The sequence below is a fragment of the Herpailurus yagouaroundi genome, unplaced genomic scaffold, assembly GCF_014898765.1.
Source record: "Herpailurus yagouaroundi ecotype Mexico unplaced genomic scaffold, PumYag 202, whole genome shotgun sequence".
NCBI lineage: Eukaryota > Metazoa > Chordata > Mammalia > Carnivora > Felidae > Herpailurus > Herpailurus yagouaroundi.
In genome coordinates this window covers 436,144-458,600 of record NW_024412433.1, presented here as the reverse complement: position 1 = coordinate 458,600, position 22,457 = coordinate 436,144, and the positions used below count along the sequence as shown (strand labels likewise).

At 49.3% G+C, this 22,457-nt stretch overlaps 2 protein-coding genes across 10 annotated transcripts in view; both read left to right on the top strand.

The window, feature by feature from the left end:
* Window positions 1–16,070, top strand: part of SEPTIN2 (septin 2) — a 35,340-nt gene extending 19,270 nt beyond the window's left edge. For 4 of the 5 annotated variants that reach the window (XM_040450394.1, XM_040450390.1, XM_040450393.1 and 1 more), the window contains 10 exons: window positions 667–789; window positions 1,381–1,504; window positions 2,784–2,918; window positions 3,098–3,215; window positions 7,032–7,133; window positions 7,507–7,652; window positions 9,007–9,090; window positions 10,625–10,682; window positions 12,025–12,127; window positions 14,008–16,070. In XM_040450394.1, coding sequence (XP_040306328.1) covers window positions 667–789; window positions 1,381–1,504; window positions 2,784–2,918; window positions 3,098–3,215; window positions 7,032–7,133; window positions 7,507–7,652; window positions 9,007–9,090; window positions 10,625–10,682; window positions 12,025–12,126 — 992 coding nt within the window. In that variant the 3' untranslated portion in view covers window position 12,127; window positions 14,008–16,070. The remainder of the gene's footprint in view (window positions 1–666; window positions 790–1,380; window positions 1,505–2,783; window positions 2,919–3,097; window positions 3,216–7,031; window positions 7,134–7,506; window positions 7,653–9,006; window positions 9,091–10,624; window positions 10,683–12,024; window positions 12,128–14,007) is intronic. The other variant, XM_040450392.1, reaches the window with a different exon arrangement.
* A 1,926-nt stretch (window positions 16,071–17,996) lies between these two features.
* The window catches only part of FARP2 (FERM, ARH/RhoGEF and pleckstrin domain protein 2), a 105,443-nt gene continuing 100,982 nt past the window's right edge, over window positions 17,997–22,457 (top strand). For all 5 annotated transcript variants that reach the window (XR_005783156.1, XM_040450385.1, XM_040450387.1 and 2 more), the window contains exon 1: window positions 17,997–18,099. The gene's annotated coding sequence lies outside the window, so the exon portion shown is untranslated. The remainder of the gene's footprint in view (window positions 18,100–22,457) is intronic.

The following is a 22,457-nucleotide window of genomic DNA, read 5'->3' as shown; positions in this document are numbered from 1 at the left end:
GTTGAAGAGCATTATTAACTCATTATATATTCGAATGAGTATGTGTTTCTCTTAATTGGTCATGTCACACTCAACAGTGTTGCGTGGGCAGGCTGTCTGACCTGAGGCAGCTGCCGGGCCAGTGTTGGGGCACGGAATGTATGTAAAGCAGGAAAGGGAGGAGGTGGCCTGCCCCTGCCTTGGCGACAGGAGGAAGAAATGCAGACTGCGACGCAGCCTTGGGCGTGTGTTCTGGTTCAGGTGCCCACAGCTTGGCGAGCCATAGTGCACTTGATATTGGTAGATCAGTTTCCTGAAAATTGGGAACTTTAATAATTACCAAAACTCATAACTGAAAACCTTTGCATTCTATTTATCAAAAAATAAAGACCCACCTCTAAAAGTCCATCGTATACATTCGTGAAGAATTAAGGGTAATGTTTCTGATCTCACCACATGGGAATTCTGGAGACTCAGAGACCTTGATTCCAGTCAAGGCCCTGCTCTGGACAGCTCTCTGAGCAAACGCCACTTAGTAACCTTCGAGCACCCGTTTCCCCATCAATGAAGTGGGGAGAGTCGTACCAAATTGGTAGTGGTCATATGGAGTGCAGAGAATGGGGTTTGTGAGGGCTTAGCCTAGTGCCAGCCCGCACGTAAACTCAGGAGATGAACCGTGTCTTACAGGTCAAGTCATGACAATGTTTTCATTTTCATCTAAAGGTGAATCGGGTCTAGGAAAATCGACTCTCATAAACAGCCTGTTCCTGACCGATCTCTACCCAGAAAGAATCATACCTGGAGCCGCAGGTACGGAAGCCCCCGCAGGACTGTTAAGTGTCGTGCTACACAAGAGCTGCTGAGAGCACATAATTGGTGTTTTTGCCTCAGCTTGAAACACAAGGACAAGCGTTCTTTCGGTCGGGAAAGGTGCTGACCTGCAGCCCTTGAGTCTTGGTTGTAGACTCGGCATTTGTGCATGGGTCCATCGTCTCCGAGTTTGTTTTCCTTTATGGTAAAGTAGAAGGAATAGTTTCTGCCTGTATTCTGTGTTTGACGGGAGGGCCGGGGGACGGTGTTTCCTCGTGTGAGAGTTCTGTAAGTGGCTGACTGCCACGGGTGTAAGTATCTGCCTGCGCCTGCTGTGTGAGCAAAGGTCATAATTTTCAGTGTTGGCATTTTAACTTTTCCAGCTGCCGTTTCATCTTCGCTTCCAGGTCTCCCTTGCCAACTTGGGGGTTATTTTTACACAGTTCTTGTGTTAGCTCGGAAAACCTTCCACTAGGAAAGGTAGTGAGGTTCGTTTGTATCTTAATAAGAAGGTAACAAGTTCGTTTCTCCTCTTGTGAACTGGGTCGGTTTTTAGGTACATCCTCTCATTAAGTTTGTTTCTTTTTTTAGAGAAAATTGAAAGAACTGTCCAGATCGAGGCTTCGACCGTGGAGATTGAAGAGCGAGGGGTCAAGCTGCGCCTGACAGTGGTGGACACACCCGGCTACGGGGACGCCATCAACTGCAGGGATTGGTATGCTCCTCGGGGACACGGGGTCCTGGAAGTGCTATGGTTACTCTAACGTATTCAGGTTTCATAGCATTAATGAGTGATGACTAGGCTTGAGGTAGCTGTGTATAATAATACAGTGAAACAGTTTACAAGTGTGCTGATTATAACATTTGAAGTGAGGAATTTCAGAGAGAAGGAGTATTTTTTCTGGAAGAGCCAACCATCCATCAAATGCTAGTATAAACGAAACCCCTTGATCTGAATCAACCCTGGCCAGTGGGGAAGATTGTGGTCTAGCCCTTTCCCTTAGAGACTCGGTCCTTGACATCATGAGCAAAACTAAGGAAAGCTACAAGCAGAAGAGCAGTCTGTCCCTGCGCTGCGCAGAGAGCACCACGTTCGTGGTAGAAACTGCAATTTCTTACGTCATCAATGGACAGCATCAACTTGCCAGCGTCTGATGAGGGAAGGGAAGGAAGGGGAAGGGTCTCCCGTCTCCTTTCTTTGGGAGTCGCTCCCTTCTCTCCCTGCTCTTTGGTTCACACTTTCACACGCCTGCCCCCACCGTGTGTTCTGCTGCTGCCCCTCTGCCCTCTGCACAGTTACAGTCCTTGCGAGAGCTGGCGGCCCTCTGTCCACTCAGTCACCTCAGATGCTTTCATTCACTTTGTTTGTTTTAAATGTTTATTGAGAGGGTGCGCATATATGCACGCCGGTAGGGGAGGGGCAGAGAGAAAGGGAGAGCGAGAATCCCAAGCAGGCTCCTCGATGTCAGCACAGAGCCCGACACGGGGTTCAGTCTCATGAACTGTGAGGTCATGACCTGAGCCAAGGTCAGGAGTTGGACGCTTGGAGTGCCTAGGTAGTTCAGTCTGTTAGATGTTGATTTCGGCTCGGGCCAGACTCCCAATGGAGCCTGCTTGGGATTCTCTCTCTCCTCTCTTTGCCACTCCCCACCTCCCATTGGGGTGTGCATGTGTGCTTTCTCTCTCTCTCAAAATAAACATTAAAAAAAAAAACAACCGGATGCTTAACTGAGCCACCCAGGCACCCACCTCGGGTGCTTTTACTTATTCCCTTTGGGCCTTTAAGCCCCCTGTGGTTGGGGGAGATTATGCTTGGCACACTTTCCAAAAACATCCATCTTGCCAAACATAGGAGTGAGTTTTCCGTCCCCATCTTATAAGTGGTTGTCAAATTGTATTTGGTGTGGAGGCAGGGGACAGAAAAAGCCTGCGTCTTTGAAGTTTGGGACTGCCTGCCTTTGGAATCCGATAGTCAGTATTTGTGTTTCTCACAGTTTTAAGACCATCATCGCCTACATTGATGAGCAGTTCGAACGGTACCTGCATGACGAGAGCGGCTTGAACAGGCGGCACATCGTTGACAACAGGGTGCACTGCTGCTTTTACTTCATCTCCCCTTTCGGCCACGGGTATGTGGGCCACTGGCCGCAGAAGCCAAGTGTACTAGAGTCTCGTCTTTACTCTGTGGGCTGATCGTTGCCCCCAATTGCACATTTTAATACAAGAATTGAGATAATTTTGAGAGAACAAAAATGTGTGATCTCCCTGCTCTTCCCCTAAATTCGTGGCACTGTCTCACTCCTCACAGACTGAAGCCCTTAGATGTTGCATTTATGAAGGCGATACACAACAAGGTGAACATTGTGCCTGTCATTGCCAAAGCCGACACCCTCACACTGAAGGAGCGGGAGCGCTTGAAGAAAAGGGTGAGTGTATTTTACTCAGGGTAGCTGAAGGCCAGGTGCCTCGGAAAGAGAGTGGAGGGGTGTCCTGAGATGTGGGGGAGCAGGTAGGGAGGCTGGTGGTTTTTTGAAAAACACCTAACAGTTGTAGATTTTTAGTATTTTGACAAAGATGTCAAGTTCTTATTCTTTGTAATTCACCTTAGATGAAAATACTGTCCATGAGTAGAAGGGACGCCATGTGTTACGAGAGTGGAATGAGTATGGAAGTGTGATCATCTCTGTGAAGTTTTGTTATTTTATCTAAACATTTTATTGCAGCCAATTCATTTAGGAATGTATTTCAGTTGTAATCGTTTGGTACCATAAACGTTTCAAGGGCTTGTGTTTTGGCCATTTAGAGGTTGCCTTGAACTTGTCCATCTTCCAGCCTGTGTGACTCTCACCGCCCAGCAGCCCTATGCCGGTCATTGGTCTCTGGTGTGTCTTTGTTGATTCTTTCGTATACATTTTTTAATTACTTGTCTTTTTATTCAAATGCGCATTAAGAAAGTCCAAGTTTACGAGCGCCCGGGTGGCTTGGTTAAGCCTCCAACTATAGCTCAGGTCATGATCTCACTGTTCATGGGTTCAAGCCCCAAGGTGGGCCCTGTGCTGACGGCTCTGAGCCTGCAGCCTGCTTCAGATTCTGTCTCCCTCTCTCTCTGCCCCTCCCACCTTGTGCTCCGTCTCTCTCTCTCTCTCTCTCTGTCTCTCTCTGAAAAATACACATTAAAAAAAGTTTTAATTGCTAAAAGAAAGTCCAAGTTCATATGCTAAATTCTATAAATAAAAGTTCTCTGAATTATCCATAAAAGCAGTTGTTGTTTACAGTGACATACCTATTTTTCCAGAACATAGTTTACCTATGTTTTTGTTTTTACAGAATGGGATCATTGCGTACATATTATTCTGCCGTTTTCACTTTCTAAGAATACCCAGCACACACAGAAAACACTCCCCCGCATCCTTACTCAGCTTAGAGCAACACACACACACACACACACACACACACACACACACACACACACACACTCAGGAGCATTCCCGGCACAAACTCTCTCTTCAGTGTGTTTCTTGGCTTCCCACCCCCACCCCTCTATTCCTGGCGTCAGGGATCTTTGCTTAGCTCACTTGTGTGTTCCAAAAGTTTAGAACAGTACCTGGCACATTGTAGGCACCTGTCTGTCTTCTGACAATTGTAGAAGTCAGATACGTTCTTGGAAAGGAAATCGATTGGCTTTTAAAGTTACAAAAGGTAGCTGAATTTCCCTCAAAACAAATGTGTAACGACTCACATTCTCAAAGCAGCATGTGCGCATGCTCCACCCCTGCCAGAACTGTCCCAGATCCGGCACCAGGTTTTCTAAAGTGTCTCCCATCTGAGAAATGGGAAGCGGTGTCTAGTTTCCGCGAGTGTTTTCCACAAGTGTCTGGTTGCTGATGCGAGTGAGTATGTATCCTGGTGCCTGATGCCTGTTAGTGTGCTCTCTGAGATTTTTAGAGCCTGTGTTGCATTTTTATTGCCTTTTTATTAATTAACGGATATTCTTGTGTTTTTGGACCTAGTCTGATTTTTGTGTTTTCACATTTTTCTTGATGTCTTCTGTCATGGCAGAATTCTTCAATTGTATGGACTGTGTCAGCCTTTTTCTTTGTTGTCTCAGTGCCTGCCAGCCTTTTAGGAAATATCCAGGCCTTTGGAAGAGCCCCTGAAAGCTTAGGCATGCTTTTGCTTGACAGTATGTGTTTTAGTAATGCCCACTTAAGGAAACGCCACCTTTTATAATAGGCATGTTACATTGGATTTCAGAGAGGTGGGGGAACCAGGGTCAGGGTTAGAATGTTTTGTACACCCGTCTCTAATCCTGGGCCCAGAACTCTTAGGGCTTGATTTCCAAGTCTGAAATGAATTGAAATCCTTTTTTGCTCTTTTCTCTTTCATCTTGGGCCTTTGTAATCCCTTCTCTTTATCTGGTTTCTTCCCTGTGCCTCCTGCTGTACTCCCGCTCCCTCATCTAAAAGAGCCTCTGGCAGATCTGCTTTAGTCCTACCCTTCCTTCGTCTCTAACTGGCTCCACTTCATCCAGCAGCAGGTCTCCTGTCTAGGGTCTGGCTGCAGACCCTCCACCAGCCTTGGGCCTCCCCAGTGGGTTGGCCGCGCTCTCGGGAGACTGGGTCTTTCTGCCTGCTTTACCACCTATCTTCCAAGCCACGAATGTCAGCATTGCTTAGTATTGTTTAGATCGTGTCATCTCCTGTGGCTTCTGCTTTTCCTTTCAGAGAATCTTTTTTACATGAACTATGTGTGTAAACAGGAGATAGCCGCGCCACCCCCCCCCCCCCCCCCCCCCCCCCCCCCCGCCGCCATCCCGGTCCTGAGCTGGTTACCCAGCTTCCCTGGCTCCACCTGCACCCCCATCTTTGGTGTGGCTGCCCAGACAGGGAAATGTGTGACTGCCTTTGATTCATCACTTTCTTCCTCTTTTCCGGTTGGAAATCGCCCATTTACTGCGTTTTGTCAACTCGGTTCTCGTCCTTGTCTCGTAAGCCTTGTCCTGATGGGGCAGCAGGGGTGGATGATGGGCAGGAAAGAGGAACAGATGGAGGAGGTTCTTGCTCACTGCTGGGCTTCTCCCACCAGTGAGATGGTTCCTCTGCTTCCTCTAGGAGGGAGGGCTCTGAAAGCACAGATGGTCCAGTTGGAAGGGGAAGGATGTTGGGAGGAGGGAGAAAGACCTCTTTGCGAGTCCTGAATTAGTGCAGACAACGCGTTAAGTCCCACGATCTTTGATCCTTTAATCGTAAAGGCCCCAGAGTTCCCGTTAAGAACCACCAATGCCAGAGCAGGGTTCAAAGCAGGGATATTTCTGCCCACTCGGCGGAGGCGAAGCTCCAGCCTGCCCGTATCTGCTGGCGCTCCCTGCACAGAAGGCGCTTGGGGGCTGGGCGCGGGCTGGCCAGCGGGTGCGCAGCTGCTTCCTTCATCTCCAGCCCAGGTTTTCGTGCCCTCTGGGCCACTCTCCCGCTTGCTCAATTGGTTTGAGTGTGTGGTTCTGTGGCTGCCACTTTTTGCCTCTTGAACAAAACCCAGAACCCAGCTTGGCTTCCAGGGAACTCTCCACTTGGTAACTCCAGTTACTCTTCTGTCTTCCCCAACCTGGAAGCTGACTTCCTGGCCACCCTGGGTTTCGTGGTCCCTAGAGGCCCCTCCCTCCCTCCAGCCCTCACACCTGCCGACTCCTCAGACAATGCTTGTGACTCTTCTGGGGCCTGCGGCGTCTGGGTGTGCCACTCCCTGGGTACGTGTCATTCCTGAAGCTGGTTGTAGTGTGTTTCCTGTTAGCTGCCATGCTGGAGTGATTGTCTGCCTGCTGCTCTGTGCCCTGAAAGCAGCGGCACACTGTTATTATCATCCCTGGGCAGAGGGGGTCCCCTCAACATGCAAGCACGAGGCCTTTCTTAACAGGAAATCGCTTGGCAGTCAGTGATCAGCTTGATTCTGTGTTGGCATTTGGATAGTTCTGTTTATTGGGGGGTTTAATCTGGTTTGGTTGGTTGGTTTTTTTGAGAGAGAGGAGAGAACATGAGCAGGGGAAGGGCAAGAGTGGGAGAGAGACTCTCAAGCGGGTTCCGTGCTGTCAGCACAGAGCCCAATGTGGGGCTCAATCCCACGAACCAGGATCATAACCTGAGCTGAAATCCACACTTAACCAACTAAGCCCCCCAGGTGCCCCAGGCACCCCTGTCTTTAATATGAGTTGTTTGGTAAAATTGCTCCTGTCTTTGTCATTTTTCCAGATTCTGGATGAAATTGAGGAACATAATATCAAAATCTATCACTTACCCGATGCAGAATCCGACGAAGATGAGGATTTTAAAGAGCAGACTAGACTTCTCAAGGTAAGAACACCTCTCCGGGTGCCCAACACGAGTCACTCCTGCTCTGTCATGAGCACCCTGGAAGGAGTTGGCAAAGGGCCATATCCAGGATGGCTGACCTTTGAGAGATTCATAGTGTTTTGCTTTAAATATATTTTGATACAGCTGCCACCTGAGGTTTAGAAATCTTATTGCGGGTTTAATATGTTTCCGTCTAATTTGTCCCGTGTGGAAAACACCTGTCCTTCTGAGTAAGATGTCCTACACCGTTAGCTCTCCGAGGAGATCTTGCAGTCAGCCGCAGCGTGCTCCGTCTGTGCCCGTGTTCGTGTGCTCACGGCGAGAATTGGGCTTCCCGGTGGGGCCCCGGTCTACCTCATGTGTCTCTCTCTAGGCCAGTATCCCATTCTCCGTGGTCGGGTCCAATCAGTTGATCGAAGCCAAGGGCAAGAAGGTCAGAGGCCGTCTCTACCCGTGGGGCGTTGTGGAGGTGGAGAACCCGGAGCACAATGACTTTCTGAAGCTGCGGACGATGCTCATGTAAGACACCCGTGCGTTCCCGTTGGCAGTGCCTATAGCAGGAAGCAGAGCTTTTTGACCACAGGGTGTGCGTGTGGCCTCGCAGACAGCTGCCGGCGCCACAGGTATTAGGTGGTGGGGCCGCTGCACCTGTTATGGAAGGCCCTCACCGGGAGCTCTCTGTGGTTCTACAGAACCAACCTCTCCCACTCGAGGCCTGTGGCTTAGCACCCTCTCCTTTCTCATCAGCCAGCTCTCTTGACGCTGAAAGCAGACTGGTCCTAAACTGCGGCCTGGTCACGCCCGAACACCTGCTCTGGGCACAAAGGCTCAGGCGCTGCAGGATGGCAGGCAGCCTCCCTTCCTGCCTTGGGGCCACCGGGAGGGTCTTCAGTGCATTCTCAGCACCTCCCACAGGCCTGGCTACAGCAGCACACGTTTTCCCTCTGAGAAGTAGAGTTCGCATTTAGTGACATACATGCACGTGCTATTGCTCTTGAATCAGGCTGAAAGGAAGAGTGTTCCTAAAATCTAGAATCTCTTTAATTAGAAGAATTCAAAGAACAGATGAGGTACATTTTGAGTAACTAAAAATTGATGTACGTGCTCATCGACGTGTGTCTTGGTTGAGCAATTTTTAATAAACAGAAAAAGCACCAAAACTAGAATTAGAACGACGCCACAACCTTTCTCAGGCATCATTTACGTCACTCAGGATGGGTCCTTGTGGTCATGCTGCTGTTTGCTGGCAGCTTCCTGCGTGCTTCTTAGAGTGACGGAGAGCCCGCCACCCTCTGCTGTCACTGGTCCCCTTCTCTAGACTCTAAGCAGCAGACAAGAATGCCTCATCGTCACTCGTTCCTGGCAGTTTATGTATTTGAAAGAGCCGAGCCAAAAAAATGATGAGTGTTTTCTAAGATGATTACAGGATGCAAAGTGCTATCTCTAGTTTTTCCAAAATATTAATACTTTGTTTTATGGCCTTGCTGATAGCTTACACTGACCAACTCTTTAAGCTTGAGAAGTCAGGAATAGTCGAAAGAGAGAAAACAAAAAGTACGTTGTGTTTCAGACATTGTTTACCTAAAAGGGTCTGCGAAAATCTCTGCCTCGTGCACCGGTGACAGTCTCATGCAGAGGTGGGCAGTGCCTGGGGGAGGCATCCCACAGAAGGGCCTCTGTACCTGACCCTGTGCTGTGTGCTTGTGCGCCCTTGCTCGTGGTAGGGAGGAGAGAGAGGCCTCTGTAGCTTCCTTCCTGTATCCAAAGCTCCAGCAACTTCATGTACGATTTAGAAGTAGCAAGTGGGGTTTTAGTTTCTCCGTGCAGATGGCTCCGCACTCAGCCGGCCTTGCTGTGCCCTTTTCTCCTCCAGCACCCACATGCAGGATCTCCAGGAGGTGACCCAGGACCTGCATTATGAAAACTTCCGTTCCGAGAGGCTCAAAAGAGGTGGCAGGTTGTTACCCCCAATTTATACTGTCCTTCTGCCCATACTGCGTCACAGAGTCCCACTGGCCCCCCTTCCACCTGTCCTACTTTGTCTTCCTGACTCTAAGCAACATGATTTGGTTTCCTACTCAGAAGCTCTTTCCAGGTACCTGTTGCTCATGTCACTGTGTCGTGCTTTGTTTAATCTGTCCAAGGTAGCTTTAATCATCTGCATGCAAAGAACAGCTTAGGTGGAAAGGCCAGTGACTGGTCTCAAGAACATCACTCTGTCAGTGAGGACAGACTTCACGTGATGTTACGAAGCACAGCTCCCCAGGTGGGGTGAGCAGCAGCCCAGCTCCTCAGTGACACAGGCGGCTGCCCTCACCTTTCCTGTTTCACCATCGTAGTGGGTTTTTACTCAAGGTCTGTGTGTTGTGACCTGATTTGTGTCTGGTCACATCACATCTCTGCCCAGTTTAGCTATCAAGGTAGTGACCTTCATCACTTACAAAAAGAGTTTTCTGTACAGTAGTTGCTCCCACATACCTGAGCCACAGGAGCACGTTCCAGTGCCCCCAGCAGATGCCTGGCCGCGGATGGTGCCAAATATTCTACCCATGCACCTGTTTCCTGTATGTACGTGTCTGCGATAAAGTTTAATCTATAAATCGGATGCAGTGAGGGAGTAACAACAACAGTAATACGGTGCCACAGTTACAGCCACGTACTCTAATCAGAGTACACGAACGAGCTTCCTGCCCTGCTCTCACCACGCCCCTTGTGATGCTGTGAGATGCTAGGATGCCCATGTGATGGATGAGGTGAGGTGGGGGGAATACCTGGACGGCGTGTCGGAGCCCTGGGCCGCTGCTGACCTGACGCTTGAGAGGGTCGCCTGCCTTCGGATGACAGCTGACCACGGTCCACTGAAACCGCAGATAAGGGGGAGACTGCCGTGTTGTAGTTTATTTTAAAGCACTCACATTCTTGACATCTGGTGGGTTTGTGTGTGTATACAGGGTATATGTTAAGGTCTGCTTTGTCATGTTATTCGTTTGGGGACCAGACATTAAGACGGGTTTTAGAAGCCACAAGAACATCCCACTGTGAGTGAGCCAGGCATGAGTTCACGAAGAGCTATGTCCTCATCGCTCAGAGGGCCTCCCTCACCGGCATCTTCTGTGTGTGTGCTCAGGCCCTGCTCCCTCCCTTTTTTAAGTGAACTTGTTATGATCTATGTCCGTAAAGAGCTTACCTTAAAAAAGAGTATGCTCCTGATAATGTCTCATATTCCTTGAGTAAGTAAAGACCAGAGTGTCCCAGCCCCGCTTGGAGTTAGGAAAGTTTCTTGAATTTACCATTTCACGATGTGCATTTTTCCAACATTGTCTTCTTACCTGTTTATGTCGTTAATCAGAAAAATAATCCATGTGGGTAATTTTAGATAGATAACATTTCTCAAAAACATAAAGTGAAATTTTACTTTGGACATTTGTCATCAGAAATAACCAGCTAAATTAGTTGCAATGTGATAAATTGTAATTTCGTTCAACTCTTAGAAAAGTGGACAATGAGGACATGAATAAAGATCAGATCCTGCTGGAGAAGGAAGCTGAGGTAAGTAGAAAAGGGTTCCTGTTAAGTCTGAAGGCCTATAGCGTGCGTCCGTACATCATTACAGTTTTCTTTCCTTACTCTCTTAAGGGGTACATCATAGGTCACTAATTTATTTTATTACATGTACATCGGTATGTGTTGTAGATTAGTGCTTTACATGTGTTACCGTCTGATCTCCAGTAGCAATTTAGTGGGAAAAATTGGGGAATAGTGCGAATTTAGTGACTTTAGTTACTAAGGCTTATTAGCAAATTTGATAATTTAGTAATATTCAAAATTTAGTAGCTTTCCTATACCTGGACAATAACCAGTTGAAAATATAATGAAAGAGACTGCCGTTTACAACCATTAACAAAAACTTAAGAAGAAATACGTAGGACTCCTACAGAAAAGAAACTAGAAAACTCTACCGAAAACAATTTTCAAAGTGTAAATGGACGCATCACTTTAGGTAGGACGCTCAGTGCACAGATCACAGTGCTCTCTAAACTGAACTCCATTCTATCAGAATGGTGGGGTTTGCGAAATTCTTCTGGGGGAAGCTTGCTGACATAGTTGTGATGTTTGATCTGAAGACTGAGCACAGGAGGGTCAGGGAGACTAACCCAGGAGGGCTGGCTCCACTGCTCGTGGAAATCCAGAGTGGGGCACAGGCTTGACGGGCTGATGACATTCACAGCTGGAAATAGGTCTGAAGTTTAAACAAGTGTCTGTGGTAAAGGTGGGTTCTGTTAGGGCGGTGGAATTCAAGCATATCCAGGAAATCCTCAAACAGGCAAGCCTTTTCGAAACAAAATTAAACTCACTTCTTTGGCTCTAATAATTCAGTATGGATTAAAATACTTAAATGTTAAAAACATGACTACAAAGTTACCTGAAGAAAATTTAGGTAGATACTTTATAATGCTTGCCTGGAGGCCTTTCTAAACCAGTGGAGACCGTAATGATGAAATTTGATGAGGGTGGCAGGGAAGGCCCACTCAGCACTGGAACAGCTAGGGCCTTGCTCCCTTCCAGAAGAGCCCAGTCCTACTCCCCACCCTGAAGTGGCAGCCTCTTTCCCACCCTCTAGGTTAAAGAATATCTCCTGTTGCCTTTACTGAATTCTCGTGTTTGTTGATTGTTTCTGTTTCTTGCTTGAATTGCATATTATCGTTTGCTTGGCTTTCTATTGAGTTGTTGGTTCTTTTACTGATCTGTAGGAGTTCTTTCTAAATTCTCTATAATGTTTTGGGAAAGCATGGAGGTTGAAGTTTTAGGAATCACGAGAACACCTCTAAAGAATGTCCAGGGAGAACGGACCTAGAGAAGCAATAACCTGTCTGCCCATCCTTGCCCACAGCTCCGCCGCATGCAGGAGATGATCGCCAGGATGCAGGCGCAGATGCAGCTGCAGCTGCAGGGCGGGGACGGCGACGGTGGGGCCCACGGGCACCACGTGTAAGGTAACAGTGAAGCCTAGAAGACACGTGTGGTTCCAGACACCTCAACCTAAATGTAATGGCGGGCACCTCCTCCTTAAGTCTTACTAACGTTTTGCATGTTGAAGCTCTGTCTTTAACTTTATTACCGACCTTAAAGGAGACAGTGTGGCCTCTAAAAGATGGAAACTTCTCCCCTGCCAATGTAGAAAAGATTTTCCATATTTTCTGAGCTGATAAACGTGATTAACGAAAATAAGTTAAATATTTTAAAATAAGCTTTGCTAGGGGGCCCTGGGTGGCTTAGTCAGTTGGGCATCCAGCTTCGGCTCAGGTCATGATCTCACAGTTCATGGGTCCAAGCTCCACGTCGGGCTCTGTACTGACAGCTCAGAGCCTGGAGCTGCTTTGCATACTGTGTCTCCCTCTCTCTCTCTCTGCACCTCCCCCACTCACATTCAGTCTCAAAAATAACTAAAACGTTAAAAAAAGTTTTTTTAATAACCTTTACTAGTCATACAATTGGAAATTTGTTGCAGTTGAAAACATCTCTTCAAAGAGAATTTCAAAGTGTTATTAAAACAGTTTTTGCAAACCAAAGGTAAAGGTGACGTGAAAAGGTGAATTATACCAGGTAGGCCAGGGGTTCCTTGATCCAGACTGCTGATCCCACCGCAGCCCTGCTCCGCCCCGTGGTAATCAGTGAATCTCGTAGATGTCTAGCCCGGTGTGCGCTTGCCTCCCTGTTTGAAGGGAATCTGCAGACAGCGGGGACCCAGGACCAGGAAAGGGCAAATGTTCCCCTGTATTCTGTGGACAGGTGTCTGTGGAACTGCTGTCATCACCTCCCAGAGGAAGGAGGGAGAGGTTAAGTCAAATACAGGCCCGAGGAGGAAGCAGCTATGTGGGTTTCAGGCAGAGGCTCCATGGAAGAGAGGTGCTTAGCGCTGGCACAGGTCTGGGGGTGCTGCAAGTACAGAGTCCACTACAGGTGGGGCCTGATTGCAGAGGCAGGAGAGTGTTGACGACAAGAGAGAGATGATGTGGGGACATAAGTGAGCTGAAGCTTAACTGACATAGGACAGGATTGATGAGACAGCGAGGAACCTGGAGGCTGGGAGGAGTCTACCCACTGTCAGGAGTCCACCGTGGCAGTCGCACGCGTGATAGAGGAGGCCCTGCAGGCTCACCCTGGGAGCATTGGCCACCAAAACAAAGCCCGGCCCTTGCGGCTTGTGGGGCAAGGTTTCAGTTGTGAAGCAAACAGATACACCTGTTTGGTGTCCCCGGTTACTGGAACGGGAGTGTCCACATATCCCCACTTGGGGTTGAATGGCAGCCCAGAGTTGGTTGTCGACACCTCCCGGCAGTCGCGAGGCCATGCGCTGAGTCTGCGCTGCACTGCCGTGGACACCGATCGCGTGCCAGGGTTTCCAGTGACTTGCCTGTGCGCCTCTCACTGGGGAGATGTCAGCACCGCCCAAGCTCGGGAGGCTGATTGTGCGTGAGCAGGTTTGGTGCCTGATGGGGAAGTGCTGGGGAATTAGCAGGAAACAGGACTTCTGATGGGGAGGGCTCATTTGAGGCAGGAGGGAGTGACCGATGTTTGCTCATTTTCTCTGATTTTCCTGCTTTTCTTTTAAAAGCTTTAATTATGAAATCAGGAAAATTCTACTTTAGGTGTATGCAGCCACTTTATATTTTTGTATACTTTTCAGTTTGGTGGTAACTCCCAAGTTCCCAAGAGCCTCATCAATGCTGTTTTGATTTAGTTAACTCTGGTCACGTGAGCCAGCCTTCTGCTCAATTTGTGCCCTTTGTGATACAGAAAATAATGTTGTTGATGATCCTAGCAGGAGCATCGCACTGCTTCCATCTAAACATGTTGTGCTTTGTTTTTCCAGAAAACACATTGCAAGATGAAGAAAACATTCCGCATGAGTAATACAGCTGCATGTTTCTGACAGATTATTGGAGGGGTGCCCGTCCACATTTTACAGTACCTGTGCCTGAGAATTTAATTTTTTTTTAAACTTTTGATGTTTTGTATGAAGTACCTTTAACATTTGTAATTTTGTTGCTCTGTTATACTTCATATTTTGTGAGGTGAACCTTTCATTTTTATCTCTCTTCCACCTTAACTAACCACTAATGTTGGAACTGATTTCCGGGGTCAGTTAGAATGTGTAGTTAACATTGAATTTCTTTGGTTTGGCTGGCCTAACTGACTAATTGTTGAGGAGCACTCTTGATTCATTTCTAGAACATTCAGATCAAGCCGGCAGTGTTCCTGGGTGGTGGCAACGTAGACCCAGCAAGTGATCTGGAAAGATGAGCTGGCCTGCAGTAGGGCATTTACAACACCTAAAACCAGTTTTGCTGCTGTAATTCGATACTGTTCATTCATGTGCACGTTCACCTTTCCACCACTTGAAACAATAGAATTATCTAATGTGACATGTGCATACTCAGCTCCTTTAAAAACAGGCCATTAGGAGCAAATGTTAAGAATTCTCTGGATTCTGATGCTACATTTTTTAAACTGCTCTGCAGAGAACCTGCCACAAGCCACGTTTTGTAGTGTTCTTCACTGATACTGGTTTATACTCTGCTGTGGACAGAAGGTGTCCATGAACTCCAGTTTTCATATTACAGTGATGACTCTTAACGCACACATAGCCAATAAACGATTTTTACTCAACTAACATAAAAAGTTACTTTTTAAGGAAAATTAGTAAGTTGATACATTTAGAAACCAACTTTTTTATACTTTTGTACTGCACTTTAATGTGTTTTCTGTAACTGCAAGTAAGATCTGCCTGAGCAGTGGAAATCGGGGTCCTCTGGTGGGTAGGCCTCTGAACCCCCAGACCTGTCATGGGCCCTGAGGCTCATGGCCCCATGAAGCCTCAGTGCCTACCAGGTTTTCTTGATTTGGCTTTTCTTTTGTTTCCTTGAAGTTTTTTTAATGGTTTTCTGAAAGCCAAATAGCAGATCATTTTTTTTTTTAATGTGCAGACTGTTGTCCATTTTCAGCCACTGTCCTTCCCATCATTCTGTGTAATACCAGTTTCCCCATGTACCGAGTAAGACTGAAAGACATTTCAGATGTGCACCACCATCTGACTGGTAGATGCCACCAGTCAGGTCCGTTTTCTGTGCTCTGCGGCCTTGGCCCTTCCATTCCCTCCTAGTGTGTCCCCCTGTCATGTGCTCCGAGGGGCGCCGATGCTCCCGGCATGCTGTTTTCAACATTTATACTGACATTGGGAAAGCAGTTCCCAGAAAGAGAGAGTGGAAGGAGAGCTGGAGGGGGCAGGTGCGGCTTCAGTGTTTTCATTTTGCTGTAACAACAGGGGTTAAGATGCAGAAATCGCTTCCTCTGAGTAGGAGAAGAGTTTTTGTTTTGGCCAGACACAATATGGTGACATGGTCAAAATATATTCACTCCAAAGGTGTATTATGGAAAATAATCGGGTGTTGTCAACAACTTTGCCTTTTCACTGTCACTTAATGGTGAGTAGTCACAAGTTGTTAGGTTTAGGCACATTGTACCGAGTTTTTACCAGGGGAAAGTGCTCTAAAGAGTGCGTCCGCGTCCATGCAAGGCCAATTGTTTGGGTTATTTTGGCATGAACTACACTAGTAAAAGCTGTTTAAAGGGTGGAGCTGGGGGCACATGTGCAAGTGGTCAGTACAAGCCCTGTGTCTGCTTGAGTAAGACTACTAGGGCCAGCTGCCATCCCATAAGGCTTCTGGGGGCAGGTGGACCTACATTGTCCCCCCTCTAAATCCCCTTTTGTTGTGCTGCCCAATTCTAAATAAATACTTTGACTATAGATAATTGCTTTTACTAAGAGATAGTCTTTACCTATAGAAGTGTATTTTGAAAACTTATTTTACATAGCAATTTTGTATCCATTGAAACTAACCTTTTATCAATAAAGCACTATTGTTTGGCTATGAAGTGAATAGTTATTTTTGGTTCTTTATGAAGGTGTAATGTCTTCTGGGAAGGGTTCAAAGCCCTACAAAACATCTGTGTACAAAATCAGGAAGAATTATTTGCACCAGTAATATCAGTACCAACCTTTTGTATTGGCGATCCCAGCCCGAGGGAAAGAGCCATAAAGACTAGGAAGGAAGGAATTATGGGTGACCTGCTCACCTACCTATAGTGAGTGTATGCTAAAAATCAGCACTATTACGGGTTGCCTGGGGGGCTCAGTCGGTTCAACATCCAACTTCAGCTCAGGTCATGATCTCACGGTTCATGAGTTCAAGGCCCGCATCAGTTCAAGGCCTGAGTTCATGAGTTCAAGGCCTGGAGCCTGCTTCAGATTGTGTCTCCCTCTCTTCCTGCCCCTCCCCCACTCGTGCTCGCTCTCTCTCTCTCTCTCTCTCTCTCTGTCTCTCTGTCTCTCTCAAAAATAAATAAATGTTAAAAAAAAAATAAAAATAAAAGTCAGCACTATTAGGAGTCCAGTGGTGCCTGGACTAGATCTAGGAAATCATTTCTGTTCTAAATATCTCTGAGAAGAGACGGATAAGGAACACGCGGCCACTTACAGAGGAAACTTTGAACCTGAACTGCAGGCCTGATCTGGGTGGCTGGATGCTCTTTGCTGCCTCCACCACTGACCACCCAAGGACCTTTAGTGCTTCCTGAACCACCTGCACAGACCCCAGGGTAGAAGATACACCATCTCCACTTCCTTCCCTCAGGTCAGCCTGTACCCTCCTGTTTGGCGCTAGTAGATGCCCTGCAGCCCCCGGGGAGTCACCCATCCCTGGGACCAGGCTCTCTGTTCCCAGCCCCCACTTGCCCTGCGGCCAGTCCTGAGACATGTGCCACCCTGGGGGCAGTGAGGACAGTTCTCTGGACTCCAATTTTGGTGCTGGGGGCCGGTTAGAGGCAAGGCCTCAAGGGAGTGGTGGGAGACATGGGGCCGGGAGGTGGAGGGGCCGCTCCCTACAGAGCTGTCTGGATGGCCTGCCAAGCTGGGTCTCTGCGGAGCCTCAGACCCTGAGGCTGCCCTGTGGGGAGCATCAGTTCCTCGAACCTCTAGGAAACCTGAGGGGTCTGGCTAAGCTCAGGAGGTGAAACACTGTGGGGGTGGGGGGTCCCCTTGAGAACGAACCCAAGTTGATCCTACCTTTATCTCCTTGACCAGCCGGTGGCACTCCTGGTCTGCCCCAGGAGGGCGGGTGTCAGGACTTGGTGCTGAGGGCAAGTTGGGTAGGGCTTGAAGGATGCGTAGGAGTTCACTGAACCCCTAGAAGAAGGGGTGTGTGCACCTAGTGGTCGCGGGCCTGGGAGACCCAAGACGTACTGTCACATTTCCATTCCCGAGTGGCAGTCGCGAAGCTAAAGGGGGAACCACGAGGCTGAGAGGACGTGGGCCGCCTTCCCTTGCCCACCGCAGCACGTCACTGTTCAGCAGTCAGTGCCCTTAGGCCATGGTCCGGGTAGCCCCAGGAGGAATGCATCCGGGGGTAGGACAAGCAGGCGGGCTGGGCTGGAGCGGAGAAGAGAGGAGCCGCGCCCAGAACCGCCCCCGACCCGGCGAGCCGCCGGGGCCCAGCCGCGGGTTCAGAGCCCCGCCCCAGGCTGAGGCCCGCCTGCCGAGCCGAGCCCCCCCCCCCCACCTCCCCCGTCCCCCAGGACCGAGCACCGTCCGCCTAGGCGAATCTCCGCTGATTTGCATTCGACTCCGCCTGTCGATTTAGCTCCGCCTCCTCCCCGTTCGTTCACCAATCAGAACTCTGTGCCGCACTTCCAGGCCGCGGGCCGTGGAGGCCCCGCCCCAAAGGTCCGCAGCCCAATCGACGGCGCGTCCGCGGAGGCGGGGGCGGGCCCCAGCGGGGCTCGCGGCGCGGGGCGGGGCGTGCGCCGTGGAGGCGGCTGGCTGGCAGTCTGGCGCGGCGGTCGCGAGCGGGCGGAGCTGCCGAGACCTGGAGTCCGCTACGGACGACGGCGCGGGCCGGGCCGGCGGGTGAGGACGCAGGGCCGCGAGCACAAGGGCCCGCGGGCGGGCGGGGCCGCGGTTTCGCGGGCGAGGGCAGGGAGCCGAGGCCGAGCTGGCGCTGAGGCCCGCGGCGGCCCGGCGCCTCAGGAGCCGCCTCAGGACGGCGGTCCACCAGCGGAGTCAAGCCCGGGCTCGGGAGGCCTTCCAGGGCGGCGGGCCCCGCGCGAGGAGGCCCCGAGAGTGCGGAGCCTGCCCGCTGGCGGCCTGGACGCGGGAGGCCCGGGGGCGGGCCGCGGAGGTCCCGCGTGGGCGCCCGGGGGCGGGCCGGAGAGGGTTTGCGTAAAGACCCGGGGAAGGTCCCGCGTGGGGACCCAGGGACCCTGGGGAGAGCCTTGCGTGGAGGCCCTGGAGGTGGCCCAGGGAGCGTCTCGCGTGGAGGCCCGCGCAGAGCCACAGGTGGAAGCTCATGCTGGTTGTGACCACACCCTTCTTGGCCTTTAAATGGTATCCTAAAGGTGGTTAACTAGGTGTTGGGTGTTCATGCTTTTAGTCCACTAAGGTTTAGAAATGTTCCCCAAGGCCTTGGGAAGGCATCTAAAGGAAAACTGGGGCCGGGATACGGCCCAGCGTATCGCGCCAGCACTTTTTACCACTTGTGCTGGTGTCCACAGCCTCCAGTGGCCTTTGGTGTGCTGGTCAGGAATGGCTGCGAAGAACAGAAATTTAACCATGTGCTGAAGGAAATAACGCCAGTACGTCCCATAAAGAGCCGATGGGAAGATTTAAGACCCAGGGCTAAGTCTTTAAAGGGTGGTTTTTCTTTCTTCGTTTGTTTTGTTTCCATGAGATGGTTTTGGTGGGACCACTGTGGAAACGTTTGATAACCATCTGGTGGCATTGGGTTCGGGTGTTGGTTGTGTGCAGACGACGTACCAGCAGACAACTCGGATTTTCTCTCTGCCAGAGAGACTGTAGAGGACACTAAGGCAGTCAGGCAGGCATGGAGTAACTTTACTCGCAGCTCAAATGTAATTTTAATTTCTCGCATCTGCTGTTTGTTGAGATTCGTGGGAGCCCCTGTGCGCGAAGAGAATTAGGTGTGAAGAGCCGTGAAGTGCTCCGGGCTGGTCATCGTACTTGGTTCTCTCAAACCCCTCGGAGGAGACATGGCCAGGAGACGTGGCCAGGTCGCACAGCCCCATCTGGAAGTGGAGAGACCGGTTTAGGATCACACCCTGGCCATGCAGCTTCTCTCCTGCGAGTGTGCCCTGAGCCGTTTGGACTAGATGCTGCTGCAGTTCCCTCAACTGGGGAGGTTTGCTGGCTCATTTACATGATGGCCATCCTTTCCTAGGTTCCCAGGGTCCTTCTGCACTAAGTCATTCCCCAGTTTATGTGAGGAAGTTTATGTGATCTATTCATTTGTCTTTGCTCCTTATCGGTGAAAGGGGGTGAAAACTTAGCTACCCCACATGGTTGTTGTGACACCGAAGTGTCTGTATATACCTGGGCCATGTGTGAGATGTCTGGCACACAGCAAGCGCTTAAGTGACGTTAGCCATTATTCTTCAGGTGGAAGAATAATCTGAGTAGAGGGTAGAGCGAGGTAGGCAGTATTTTTTTTAATTTTTTGTCAATGTTTTATTTATTATTTTGAGACATAGGGAGCAAGTGGAGGTGGGGCAGAGAGAGAGAGGGAGACACAGAATCCAAGCAGGCTCCAGGCTCGGAGCTGTCCGCGCAGAGCTCAGCACGGTGCTCGGACCCATGAACCGTGAGATCAAGACCTGGGCCGAAGTCGGACGCTTATCCCACTGAGCCACCCAGGCGCCCCGGGAAGTAGGCAGTATTTAAGCAGAGTTATACTGCTTTGGGGGGGAAGATAGGAACCGGTTGGCAGAGCAAAGATGGACATGTGGGTGATCCCTTCTGTCCACACACTGGCCTCTGGTCACCTTGGCACCCCCTCTGTAGTCAGACAGTAACTTACTGCTGCTTACCTGTTCCGTTTTGTTCCTGTTTTTCCTTCACCCACTTTCTCATCAGCTCACCAGCTGCCCCTTTCACTCGGTGGGTGGCCAGCCTCCTACACGCAGCAGTGGCAGTGGGCATTCAGGGAAACCCCACTGTAAAGTTGAGTGTTGATCTGGGGGCTCTTGCATCGTGGTCTGAAATCTGGGTGTCCACAGGGTCACTGGACTATAGTATATTTGTCCACTCCAGGTTTTACCTTGGCAACAGGGAGTCAAAGAAGTGAGGATTACACAGAACTTAATATGGTAAAGCCCACTCTTGTGGGTTTCTGGGATTGGTTACTTTGGTGGTGATTCTATAAATCGGTTTGATCTTTTTGGGGAGCAGTTAGCGGTATGTGCTAAAGATTTTCATTTTGTAATCCCAGTTCTGAAAACCAACCCTGATACACAAATCCTGCATGTCGGGATGGGAGAGTTCTCCACAGCTAGGGAGCATGCTCTGGGAATCCTGACAAAATGCGAACCTTCTCTCCAGACAAAATGTGAACCTTTGATTTATGGAAATCGGTTCAAAAACATGCCTTCACTAAAAAGGTGAAACCATGGGTACATAGCAATTAGACTGTTGTCAAAATATGTGAAGACGTGGACCAGGATGGAAAGGGATGTTAGGGATATATGTAGTTTTATTTTAGGGTCATGGGATTATTTCTACCCTGCCAAACTGGTGTTTTAGTTTATAGCCTTTTTAAGAAACAGAAAGGTACTGTAACGTTGTAGGATGCAGTTGGGGAGGATGACTCTCCCAGCTGCAGAGCAGAAGGAGACCTAAGATTGCATCCAGACCTCTCGGTAGGCCCACAAGATCCCTCAGGGCCCAGCCCCTTGCGGGCATCCTCAGGACCCCACACCTACCCACACTGTTCTTTGTCCTGACCCCTGCAGGGCCCCTGCCCTGACTTTTCCCAGGAAGCCTCTCTGAGTCAGGCAGGCACCCTCTTCCTAGGTTTACCTTGTACTTTCTGCTCCTGGTTACTGTTGTGGAGAGGTGGTACTGGCCACTTACAGAGCTGTCTTTTATTTTATTTTTTTTAATGTAAATTAGTGAAGTGATCTACAGTCAACTGGAACATAATCATACCACAATTTATTTACTTATTTTTTTAAAGTGTATTTATTTGGGGGCGCCTGGGTGGCTCAGTCAGTTAAGCATCCGACCTCAGCTTAAGTTATGATCTCGTGGTTTGTGGGTTCGAGCCCCATGTCAGGCTCGATGCTGACAACTCGGAGCCTGGAGCCTGCTTCAGATTCTGTCTCCTTCTCTCTCTGTCCCTCCCCCGCTCGCACTTTGTCCGTCTCCTCTGTCTCTGTCTCTCTCTCTCTCTCTCTCTCTCTGTTTCAAAAATAAAACATTAACAAATTTTACAAAAATAAAATAAAGCGTAGTTATTCTGTGAGAGTGCGCACATGAGCAGGGGAGGGGCAGAGAGAGGGAGAGAGAGAATTCCAAGCAGGCTTCATGAGATCATGACCTGAGCCAATACCAAGAGTCAGATGCTTAACCAACTGAGCCACCCAGGCGCCCCCAGAGTTGTCTTTAGATCTTGTGGGCCTGTGCTTGGCCTGCAGGGTCGCGTAAACCAAGAGGAGATAATCCACTGTGGAATCAGGGTAGGGTTGGTGCCACTTGAGGAACTGAACAACCACCAGCAAGTCACTAACCTTTCTGAGCCTGAGTTCCTCGATCTATGTGATGGGGATTGTGAGGATTAAATAAGATGATGTGGGCCTAGCAGTGGCCATCCCTTGGGACACTGTGGCGTTGGAGTGTGTGCCAGAACCTTCTTTTGGCCTGATGCAGATGCCCTCCTGCAGAGGGCTTCTCCCTCTCTTGCAGACACCAAATTCCTGTCTGCCAGCCTTGCTTTACTTTTTCTGTGGTGCCCACCACCATTTAACACACCATCTTCTCCTGCTGTAATAGGGAGGGTTTGTCTCATAAACTCCCATGTCCTTATAGGGACACCTGGGGGACTCAGTCAGTTGAGTGTCCAACTTCAACTTAGGTCATGATCTTGAGGTCTGAGAGTTTGAGCCCCACATCGGGCTCTGTGCTGATACCTAAGAGCCCGGAGCCTGCTTTGGATTCTGTCTCCTCTGTCTGTGCCCCACACCCACTCACGCTCTGTCTCTCTCTCAAAAATAAATTAACATTAAAAATAGAAAACTTACAAAAAAAACTCCCATGTTCTTACAGACTTAGATTTTCTTGATACTGAGCACGTGCTCAATACGTTTGAATAAATCAAATTTCAAATTTCATTTGGGGCAAGGGCAGATGCCAAGTTTTATGTGGCCTGAAGCTTATACATACAATTTGGGAGAGGGAGCCTTTCTAAGAAAACGAAT